The sequence below is a fragment of the Pongo pygmaeus genome, chromosome 8 (genome assembly GCF_028885625.2).
Source record: "Pongo pygmaeus isolate AG05252 chromosome 8, NHGRI_mPonPyg2-v2.0_pri, whole genome shotgun sequence".
NCBI lineage: Eukaryota > Metazoa > Chordata > Mammalia > Primates > Hominidae > Pongo > Pongo pygmaeus.
Window position 1 is genome coordinate 75,812,259 of NC_072381.2, and position 12,529 is coordinate 75,824,787.

A 12,529-nucleotide genomic window follows, 5' to 3' on the forward strand; every position below is an offset into this window, starting at 1 on the left:
GATTTCTGGGCATTTCCTTCTGTCATGGGACGAAAAGATGACAAAAGTTGGCACGATGTGAGACAATAGTTCTTTTTCACCTCTTATTCTTGCTTTGGCAATAAATCAATATGTATTTCCAGCAAAGCAAAGGGGAGTAATAAGACTTTTTGGCTATAGTTGCAGATGGGAAATTATAGTGAAGTCTTTATATGAAAAACAGTCACTCTTTAAACGTATATCTCAGAATAGTAAATACCAAGTCTTGCTTCTTCATGTCACAATCAAATTATTAAAAACAGGAGTTTATACTCACTGTCTTTTTACTGCCTTATCTCTCATTCACTCTTCAAACCATAGCAATAGGACTCTTCAGCCCACTTTTCCACTGAAACTGCTCTTACCAAGTTTATCAATAACCTCTTAGTATTCAAGCCCAAGGGACAAGTCTCATTCCTTTTTTTTTAGTTTAATTTATCTTTAAAATTTGACTCTAATTTTTTTTGCTGTCAGTCTCTGAGTTTTTCTTTATTGTAATGTTTAATGTATTTTGTAATATTCACTCTTCTACTAGATTATAAGGGATCATGAATTTCCATCTTAACATTTCCTTCAATACCTTTCTCTTGGTAGAAAGGTGAGGAAATGGTTTCCAGAAATGTTTACTGAATTGAATGAAATCATTTACACAGAAGAGAAGATTTAACAAGTCCATGTTGTGAATATTATAGTTATGTTTGGTAGGATAACTACATTTGAAGAGCATTAACACAGAGATATAATTGAAAGTTTGTCTTAGTTGTGGGTAATTTGTCTCTTTGTTTCTTAGCTATTATCTCAGTCTCTTTTTAGGCCCTACTCTTTAATCATGACTCCTGTAAATGGTAGTGTTTCCTAAGAGGTCCTTTGTGGGTCTCCTCACTCTATACTGTCTCATCCACACTCTCCGCTTGAGTTAGTTCCCATATGCTGGCCCTTCATGGCATATCTCTAGTGTAGATTTCATCTGAGCTTTCCTTCTACGTGTTTCAATTAGAATGAAAGAAGAAAAGAATAATCTACATGTCCTAATTATGAATGAAAGAAGAAAAGAATAAAGGGGAGGATAATCATTAAAAAATGCCCCCACTCTGAGAAATTAGAAGGAATCTCTACTTTTCTCTTCAGTATCTGAAACTTATACAACCTGTAGTTCCCAGCTCAAATAAATTCGTGACCTTATGCCTGACTTCCCTGGTGTACTTCCTATAGACAGCAAACACATTATTCATTCAGTTAAGGTCTCCCCTTTGCCTTGTAACCCCTTAGCACTCTATACTTTGCCCTAATAAGTGCTCAGTAAATATTAATTAGTTGCCACTAGTAATTTGCCTTTCTGCATACTAAGCAGAATCCTTCCTTGGGGATCTTCCTGAAGCCTTTCTTAAATTGATAGTCAGAAAATTTCACAATGCTTCTGAGCAAGCTCACTATTTTGGGCAGAGATATTTTTCTTCCAGAAACCTGTAATTATTATGGATTTATTATTCTATGATCATTATAGAAGACGGTACTTTCTATGTAGCTCTATCATTCAGCTCTCCCCAAATGTATTACTATTCATTCCCAAGTAATCTAAAACTAGACTAAGTGTCTGTTGGTTTAAAAAAATACTCTAAAATATAACTTTCACAGAAAAATTACATTTTTCTGTCTGATAGCTATTTATCTTTTTGTTTTATTGTACAGAGGTTATTAAACTATACGAAGGGGTTGACTCAAAAACCTTTGGGCCCATTTATAGTCGTTGACATTGTTAATGAAACATTTCAGGATATTATGATTTTTTTTTTTTTGTGGGGGGAAGCAGATGGAGTCTCACTCTGTCGCCCGGGCTAGAATGCAGTGGTGTGATCTCAGCTCACTGCAACCTCCTCCTCCTGGGTTCAAGTGATTTTCCTGCCTCAGCCACCCAAGTAGCTGGGAGTACAGGTGCCTGCCACTATGCCCAGCTAATTTTTTTATTTTTAGTAGAGACAGGGTTTTACCATTTTGGCCAGGCTGTTCTCGAACTTCTGACCTCGTGATTTGCCTGCCTTGGCCTCCCAAAGTGCTGGGACTACAGGCATAAGCCACTGTGTCCGGCCCGATATTATGATCTTTAAAGACTTGGTATTATATAAATACAATGAATTAATTTTTCAGTGCAGTTTTAAATCTCAGAAAATATCTGCTGACTAGAGTAATTGCCTAATTGTCATTAATAAGCTTACATGTAATCCAATTTAAAAGAACTAATTGTAGCAGAATGTTATAGTTGTTTAATAATTTAAGGTGTGAGGGCAAGAACAATTAATGCAAATGGGGAAAATTGGACATCAAACTCATTTATTATTTTTCTTGCTCTATTAATCTGTTATCAACTGGCATAATCGGTGATCTAACTTGGCTTAATTACTATGAAGTCTACAATTTAGCTAATCAAAATTTATCATCAGTTCCTCCAACAAGGTAGAAAACATTCTATAATTTGTAATTATGAAAATACAAGATGTACAATGTTATTTGTACACACGCATAAATATTCTAATAGCACAATTTCTTTGAGCAAAAAAGAAAGTATTACCATTTTTAATCTGACTTCTGGGTTAAATACAACTTAAGAAAAATTACTTTTGAGAGGAAAGGAACTATTGCTAGATGACTTTTTTTTTTTTTTGCCTGGATATTTTTTTTTTTAGTTTCTTAAGGGATATTCTTATATATCCTTAAGTATTGTGATTTTAGGAATTGCGCAAAAATGAATAAAATGAGTTGTGTAACTACTGAGATTGTAAGAAAAGGAAACACAGTGAACTATTTCGTGGGAAAAAAAACCCTGTATTTTTCATTTCTTCTCAGCTCCGCAAGGCTATTATAGATCATGTGTCAGACTCTTTCTTGGATACGACAGTCCCTCTTTTGGTTCTCATTGAAGCTGCTAAGAATGGCCGGGAAAAGGAAATAAAAGAATATGCTGCGATATTTCATGAACACACCAGCAGGCTTGTAGAGGTAAGCATGCTAGAACTGTAACTCACTAAAGTCCAGGAGAATGAGGCTCCCATTCTCCGTTTATGGTTGATTTGTACCCATATAAAAACTTTTGACACCATGTTACAAATACAGCAGAGTCTGGCCAAAGTGATATGAAGGTGTATATGTCCGATGGTATAGATCACTCCACATTGGCTTGTCTTATTTTTTTAATGCATATTTTATTAGAGCTTCACAAAGGAACTGGCTAAATGCAGATACTTTGATTTATCCTTACAAATATTTTCTTCCCATTCTTACTTGAAAGTATCAAATACTCTATCACATTATTTTATTATTTCTCTGCCATCTTTTTGTAGCTGCATTACTCTGTCAGCCTTTCAAGTCATATTTAACTATGTAGCATGACTACAGAACAAGAATATAGGAATATACAGGGTAGAGATATCCAGGAATAAGTAAGTAGGGGTAGTGAATTGCCTCATGTCCCCACAGGGGCAAAAGAAGACAATAGTTTCCTCTGCTTGGAAACTAGAGACACAGGAATGCACCATGATTTTTGGAGCAGGATAGCATATTGCTGAAGGGGCTGTGAAGCGCTGATAGCTTCCCAGGAGAGAGATAATAGAACTTACTGTATTATGGATATCAATAACACAAGTATATTTTAGAGACAGCCTGAATGGAGGAATTTCTAATACAAATAAGATGACAGTATTCACAAGGCCACAAACCAGTGGCAAGAAGTGGGAAATGTTATTTACTAGATCCATAGAGCTGAGATGATATTCAGTATGGCTCATACTCATCAGCATGGCTGCACCAGTTGTTTATGGCTGGTGTCTACTCTGGTTGTCAGTGGCCATGCCATATGGATTATTAAATGTTTTGACTGCCACACCTTCCTATACCAGTCATGAATTCTGTGGTGAAATATGTTTTTGTGGCCCAAATGCTTGTAAATCGTCTGTCTAATAATCAGCACATGAATTAGAATCACACCATTCAATATAACATCTACTGAAAAAGAGAACTTTCCTAACATCTTTAACGTGGATCCACGGGGAGGAGGTTTCCAATGCAGCTAGCATTTGCACTGTAAACTCTCCGGATCTCAATCTCCAGAACTAGAAAATGAAAGGAGTGGATGAATACATGATTACTACAATTTTTGTAGCCCAAAACCGTTCCACCTTCAACTTTGAAATCTCCTTTGAATTTCCCAAGAACTCTGTTAGATATGGCAAGTGTTACAATTTCAATTGGCCTTAGATGTAAATAAAGATATAAAACCCAAACCAAGCTAATTAGAGTTGGAGCTAATTTCCAGGTTATTAAACTAAATGAGGGGTTGACTCAAAAACCTTTGGGCCACTTCATAGTCATTGACATTGTTAATGAAACATTTCAGGATAATTTTTAATTAATTGAATTATTTATTATTTATCCGCTTTTATTTATTCCTTCATCTACACATTCCAGAAAGATTTATTAACTGTACACACAAAAGAATGTTAAAAGTAAGGGAGGAAAGCAATGGGAACAGGTTGTAAAAGACATAACTAAGCATAGTCCCTGACAGTCATAAAAGTGTTATCTAAAAATGTGTTCTCTAAGCTGAAGATACACCAAATTATGAAAACAACTTCTTTTTATGAAATCCTCTGAAAGCAAAACTTGGTTTATGCTGACAAAATTGAATTCCTCTTCCTGTTTCTCAGTTTAGTTTTTTGATGAAGAAAGGTGCCTTGGTCGAACAATTTTAGGAAGATAAGTACTATCTATAGCTCCTCTTGGAAAATTTACATTCTTGAAAAATCCTGAAGCAAAGAGACCTCTTTAATTTAATTTAAACAAATTAAATCAGCTTATCTCTTTTTCTTTCATGGCACGTTACTAAGACACTACCTTCGAGGAACACTTGGGAATGCTACCTTATACCAAATGATGGTTTACTGTTATGTAGACACAGCTCTAAGAATTTGTTTTAAAGTTTAAGAATTTTGGAAATTCTGCATTCCATGTAAATTTTGAAAGAATAAAATCTTTTGGAATTATGAACTATTGGGAGACTGAAACTGGATCTCATTTAACTCGACATGTTACCTTAACACATTATAATGAGATTATATGAGGTTTGGGGTGATATTTGAGTTCTGGTTTTCACTCTGATAATGCTTAGAAGTTTTGGTCTAAGTCACTTTCATTTCCGATGAGCTTTTACTATATAACAAACCATCCTGAAATTTAAAGCAACTATTTGTTATCTCTCACTAATCTATGGGTTGACTGGGAAGAGCTGGGCAATTTTTGCTTAAGGTTTCTCATGTGATTGCTGTCAGATACGGGCAGGGAATGGAGCCTGCCGAAGGTTGGCCTAGTCCAGACTTGCTAAATGGCATATTCACATGACTGGAAGTGCATTAACGGTCAGCTGGGGGCCTAGCTGTGGTTGTCGACTGGTGCATCAATACATGGCTTCTTCATGTAGCTTCAGCTTTTCACAGCATGGTGGTTGAGTTCTGAGATGAGAAGTCCCAAATGCAAGCAAGAATTAGGAAGCTGAAGTTGTCATTTGTATTCTATTGGTCAAACCAATTACAGAGCCTGCCCAGACCCAGGAAAAGGGAGCAGTGAGACTACATTTCTCAATAGAAGGAATAGCAAAGTATTTGTGGCCACTACTCTTCTCAGAGTGTCATTTGCTTTATCTATAAAATGAAAGTTAGACAGGATAATATCTAAGGTCATTCCAAGTTTCTTAAATTCTATGATGTAACAATTTTTTTTCAACTGAGAGACTTACAGACTTATAGTTTCCTATAACAGGAGAAAATAAAAATGATTTTTAGGCATACTGCTTGCACACTAGGTTGCTTCTCTCTCTCTCTTTCTCTCTTTCTCTCTCTCTCCCTCTCTCTGTGTGTGTGTGTGTGTGTGTGTGTGTGTTTATCTCATGAAGAAGAAGAAAAAGTACTGCGTTTATCTCCCAGAAAAATCTTTTTTTGAAAGGATCTTCGTAACCAAAGCAACAGAGAAAATCATCATTATTTCATTAATTTACTACAAACATTGAGACAGAAGTGTCTATGATAGACTCCTGGAAAATAGGAGACCCTAAATATATCAGTTTCAGAAGACAATGTGAGTTCTCCCTGTATAGACTATTTGCCAATCCCCCACTTCCTTGCTCCCTACCACCCCACCCCACAGACATGCACATACACTCATCTTATTCCCAAGTTGGGCAATTTGACGTAGCAGGGCAGAAAGTCTTACATTCTAAATGACTTTGAGAAAAAGCTATGATCAACATGTCTGTGTTTTGATACCTCAACCATGTTTGTCAGAGAAATCTAAAATCAGTGAACATGTTGAAGTAAGACCTAAATGAGAAAAAAGCCCATATTTAAAGATTTCTATCAAGTCTTTGAAGAAAACCTCCACGCTGTTAAAGGAACTCTTTAAATAATGGTTAACATGTAACTTTTACAAAAAGATAGTAAAAAGTAGGACTAAACACAAAGCAGAAAATGAAATATTAAAAAAAATGTGGGTAATAATTTGAAAAACAAGAAGATCTGGGGAATTCGAAAAAACAAACGGGAATGAGGAGGACAGTGGCCGATGAATTTGGTCTGAACATGCCTGTTCCTTGGTGGTGACACATCTGAGGTGTCCCACTATACTAATAATACAGGAGGAGACCTCAGATGTGTCACCACATCTATTATTGTAGTTTACTATAAAACGATCATGGGTAATGATGGTTATAAAACCCTGGGTAGTGCCAGTAACTGAAGAATCTAGATCTTTGTGGCTAATTTTATCTTAGTTATGCTGAACTGAGTATCTATTATGCAAACTTTTCCTACTTTGAGCATCCAGTTACTCTGTGTTCTTGGATCCACAGAACCACAGTGGGGAAGGATAAGAAGTAGTCAGGAGTATTTTAGAAGTCATCTTCACATAGTGATTAGCAATGAATGACAAATGTGTTCAATTAATGACAAATGTGTTCATATCCTCCCCAGTACTTTGATCTCACCTTGTTGGTGATTTAGGGCACCATTATCTCTACTGGCTTCTGCCAATAAAATCTATTGAACAGGAAGATAAAAATATGAAATTTAGCTTAAAAATAAAAATATTCATTAGTTCTACAGAGGATTATTGCTTTGAGGCTCCTCTGATAGCAAAGTCTATACAGCTCATGCCCAATAAATCCATATTGAATGAAGGAAAACATTCATAGTACCAATTAATTTTAATTTATTTTTCTTCCTAAAATATTGACTTTGTGGAGTCTAGTAACTGGACTTGAAATATATGTCTGAGCTCAGTTATAAAGCAGAGAAGCTCCCTTCTCTACTGCATATAAGTACTTAAAATTAATTCTTCACAGTGATTTTAGTAAATGCCATTACCATTAATTATCAAAAGCAGACTCTATAGACTCTGTTCCAGAGCTCCCTCATAAAAAGTTTCTGACAATTCAATAACATCTTTCAAGCCCTTTGCTATCTCAGAGATATAGTTTCTAACCTTAAAGTGGTAATATAACTGTTATTCAGAGGAATGCCATTACATTCAATAAATGCATTAATTATTATTATAAAGGCTATTATGATTAAATGGCTATCATTTAATGTTTCTCTAAAATCAATTTTGAAAAATTTCACTCTTTTTTTTGAATTATATTATATTTGTTTTCTGCAAGTCAGTTCATGCTGAGCACTACAATCACTAACCCCCAACGAAAACAGTGAAATCTCCAGTTACCCTATGGATTTTATCATATTAGTTATTAAATATGACAGTATTAATGATCTAGGCCTGAAATTTTTCTATAAATTAAAGAATTTTCTCTATGTGGAAAGCCAGGTTTGTCGGTGCTTTGACTTACTCATCAAAAATTCATCTATCTTTATGCACCTTATTTTAGTGAGTTTCATGGGAGCCTTTCATCAGAAAGGAAAAAGTGGGTGGACATTTAATTATAATACTTCCCTACCACCTACAAAGCTGATTGTTCCCACTCGCAAAATGGTAAGCCCAATTTAGCAAAGCCCCGGTGCCAAGACAGAAGGCTTTAGGGGGGCTCTTGCTGTTTGCAAGAAGTGCTGATTGCTATGAGCTCTACTAATTTCTTTGCTTTTTGACAGAATGCTGTTCAAGTTTCACACATTGCTTTAATTGGTCATCTGTTATCAAATAAGGATATGTTTGATTATAAATAAATACAGCTTTTCCAGTCCCCTTCCATTCTTCCTTCTTCTTTCCCTCAAAAAAAATATAAAAGAAAAAGAACAAACCCATACTTAACACTTGTACACAAACCAACAACTGTTCTAAGTGAGCATCTTGGCAGCTCTCCTGTTTTGGTAGGGAAGGGATGCTATAGGCGGGAATGCTTTTACTTATGTGGAACAGAGCACACCGGTGTGACTGCCCACTCCCTTGGTTATAAACTGCTCAGCATCTTAGTCCTTTTACTGTTAAAAAGATGTGGCTGAACATGACCCTTAAAAGCCTAACCTGAATGCACAGTGAGTTCCTTTCCATGTTGTAGTGATTTCTTTATAAATTTTCCACTTACAGTCTTTGGAATATAAGAAAAGGGTAATGATTCATTTATAGAAAAGTAAGAGCCTTCCCACAGTCAAGTATAGATATTTTCAAATGGAATGTTAGTGTCTTAGAATTCTGAGAAAAGAGAAAACTATATGGGATTATAGTAGTTTGGGAATTTGGCAAGAAGTAAACAATAAGTTGAACCTTGAAAACTAGGCAGGCATTGGATTTGAAAAACAAACAAACAAACAAAAAACTCCAAGTAGAGATAACAGCATGAATAAAGGCACAGTGCTCATTCCTGTGTTCCAGGAATACTGTAGAAAGGAAATCTAGATAGCTAAGTTGGCAGGAGCATGAGATGGGATAGAGGCAGTTGAAGCCTTAAATATTTGATTATCAGGCTGCACAGGTTAGACTTCATCTTGTATAGCTGGCAGTAATATATCTGGATAACTGTGGTAGCTACTCACCAGGAAAGGGACTTAAGGGAAGTCATATTTTAGTAGAGCCTGTTTGTGGACTATTTTGCCTCTGGATACAAAAATTTCTAACCTTTAACAATTGATTCTAATCTCACAAACATAGATTGCATTTAAAATAAACTGCATTTAACCCTAACTTATTATCATACATAAAAGAGAGAGAATAGAACTAGTTTTAATAATGAATTTGAAACAGAAAAGCAAGTGCCCCAGGACTTAACAGCACTAGGTTAAGGCTGGCCAATAGGAATTGAAAGAAATTACATGTATAGTTTTAAATTTTCTAGGATTCACACTAAAAAGAGTAAAACACTAAACAGGTAAACTGATTTTAATATGTTTCATTTAATTCAATATACCCCAAACACTATAATTTCAATATAATCAATATAAAACCATTAATGAGCTATTTTATATTTCTTTTTATCCTAAGACTTAAAATCTGGGATATATTTTATATTTAAATCCCATCTTAATCTACCCTGGCCACATTTTAAGTGCTCAATAGCCACATGGCTGGTGGCCAGATATCAGACAGTGCAGTTCTAGGTAGATAATGAGCAAGTTGAGAGCAGAAGTGTCTTTATTCATTAATTTAATACATATGTCTTTAAAGCCTATTGTGACCATATACTGTGCTGGACCCTGGACATACTGTCTAGAACCTTTGTTTTTGTTTCTTAGTGTGACATTTAGTAAGTGCAGTGTTCAATAAATGTTGAATGAATTATTGAATAAACGAACATCTATTAACCCTATAGAAAATCTTGAAATGTGGGTAACAACATGATTTATTGAGTAAAGTATGAAATATGGAGACAGACTTGGGTTTGAATCCTGGCTAGGTGTTCTTAGGAAAAACACTTAATATCTCTTATATCTGCTTTGTAAAAGAAGTGTTCCATTGCAACATGAAGAAAGTAGTATCCAATGAATACCAATGCATGAAAGTACCAAATGCCACACAGTGTGGACATCATCTTTCAGGAAACATTTGTCTTCCCTTTCCTCTCTAAATTTTTTTTTTTCAAAAATCTTGCCTGAAAAGAGATCACCTGAATCTTCAGATAGCTCTGACAAGCAGTGAAATTTTCCTTTTGAAAATTTCACTTCATAAGGTAATTTTCAAATGTATATGTTGTTGGACCCTTGTATCCAACTTTCAGTTTCAGATAGAATTGTTTTTCAGCAACATTAATAGGTCAAAAGTTGTCATGTGCAAAATTCTCTGCTAAAATTATGTACCCAAATTTCTTTTGTTGTCGTTTGTTTGTTTGAGGCAAGTCTCACCCTCTGTCACCCAGGCTGGAGTGCAGTGACGTGATCTAGGTTCATGGAAACCTCTGCCTCCTGGATGCAAGAGATTCTCCTGCCTCAGCCTCCCAAGTAGCTGGGATTACAGGTGCTCGCCACCACACATGGCTAATTTTTGTATTTTTAGTAGAGATGAGGTTTCACCATGTTGGCCAGGCTGGTCTCAAACTCCTGACTTCAGGTGATCTGCCTGCCTCAACTTCCCAAAGTGATGGGATTACAGGCGTGAGCCACCACGCCTGGCCCAAAGTTTTGATATACAATTAATTGGTGTGTGAAACTTCTCTGAACTTGAAAACTTCCCCAAATTGACCTTCAACATGTTATTTGGTCAAGAGGTAACAAGCAAACATGCTAACTGACAACTAGCTGAAGAATAATCCCAGTCTTGAAACCAAACTTTGTTTTAATCATCAGCCTGATCATGCACTTTGGGGATGATCTGTTCTTTTTAATCAATTCACTATTCCACTCAATTAAACACAAGCATAATGAGTCCCTACGGTGTGCTCTTTAGGGCTTACATATACTGAACCCTGCTGGTTAAAGCCTTATTCCATTTTTGTCTTTTGTATTTTAAAATGAATGAGTTCTACTCCCATGCTGAAGTGCTTTTAACAAATCACTAAACTTTGGAATTCAGTTTCATTATCTATAAATGGAAGATGTGAGATTAAAATAATTTTCTCCATTCCTGGCATTCAAGGTTCTAAAAACCAGAGGAGAGAGTTCTTTTATTTGTTTCATACGTGTAGGTAATTTGATGGTGAATGGAAGAGGCTAGTTAACCAGACATATTGCAGGAGTGGTTATTTTATGGCTTTTATAGGATGAAAATAACTTTAAAAATAATAAAAAGAAAAGAAAAGGGAAGAAAATAAAGGAAAATAAATAAAATATTTAGTAATCTGTGCCAAAATCATGCAAAATACTTTACACTCATTACCTCATTATATCAATGCTCACAATGGTGGAGATAAATACTATTATTACCATTTTGCTGATAAGGAAACCCTAGCTGAGAGAAATTAAGTAACTCACTTAAGATCACACAGCTAATATATGGAAGAGTAGATATCAGCTCAGTTCTATCAATGCTAGAGATTAAAGGGATAAAGATAGCATAATAAATTTAAAAGTAGAAAGTGAGCCCAAGTTTTATATGTTTAATTATTTAAATGAAGAGAAGAGAAACGTTTCTGACCTGCTATTGAGTACATCAGGCTGCAAAAATTCTGAGTTGATTAGATTTCTTCTTATTCCACCTTCCTTAATTAGAGAAGCAGAGAGCTGGGAAGCCCACACTTCTGCCTGTAAAATCTGCGTGCAGTCATTCTTTCTAACTCTTAAGTAACTGCTTAGCTGTTGCTTAGTGATTAGCCTGGGACACAAGACCTAAGAAAATCAGTCATCGTCTTTTAATGAGAAAGTACAAGTAGTCCGTTTGTAATTTGATTGGAACCATTTTGTCTTTTAACCAGTGCTATGTATACCAGTTAGCTTCCTTACTTAATCCTCGATAGGCTATTGAGTTCCTAATAGAAGTATAGAATCAAAGGGCATTTTGTTATGAATGTTCTTCCCAATCTAAAATGCATTTAGAGTTGCCACTCCCTATCACTCAGCCCCCTCTCAGCCCTAAGGTGGAGACAGAAAATTCAAATGCTTACAGTAGGTTACCAAGAAGTAATGAGTGAAAGAAAGGGCTCAGTAGCATGAGGCTGTGCTGAAATAATGAGTATACACTCAGTCTAAAGGGGTTGGCCTCTACTCGTCCCCAGTCAATTATTGCTGTGCATGAATGCAGGCCTAGTGTTGACAGACATTCACATTTCTCAAAAGAACTAAGAAATATGGATTTCAATGTAAAAGCCTGTTTATTTCGAAGTGTAGAAAGCTAAATCAATTTAAAGCAAAATTAAAGCAAAAAACACAATCCCATCGCTTATGACAATACATAATGCCAAGAATCACTAGTTATGCGATTTCTGCTTTAGGGTCAAGTTTTGAAAAGACAAGGCTCAACAAGATGGATTTTTGTTAAAGATGTTGATAAGATCTAGAGGACGTTATTTTGGTGAGAATCAGGTCTTGCAACTATCTAGTAAAATACAGGAAGGGAACTTGGTTTAGGGAAGTGGGTTCCTCCCAGCTTTCTTTCC

At 35.6% G+C, this 12,529-nt stretch overlaps 1 protein-coding gene across 2 annotated transcripts in view; it reads left to right on the forward strand.

The window, feature by feature from the left end:
• CTNNA3 (catenin alpha 3) overlaps positions 1 to 12,529 on the forward strand; it is a 1,765,907-nt gene that overhangs the window by 905,250 nt on the left and 848,128 nt on the right. For both annotated transcript variants that reach the window (XM_054435153.1, XM_054435155.1), the window contains exon 9: positions 2,860 to 3,012. In XM_054435153.1, the coding sequence (XP_054291128.1) occupies positions 2,860 to 3,012 (153 nt within the window). The remainder of the gene's footprint in view (positions 1 to 2,859; positions 3,013 to 12,529) is intronic.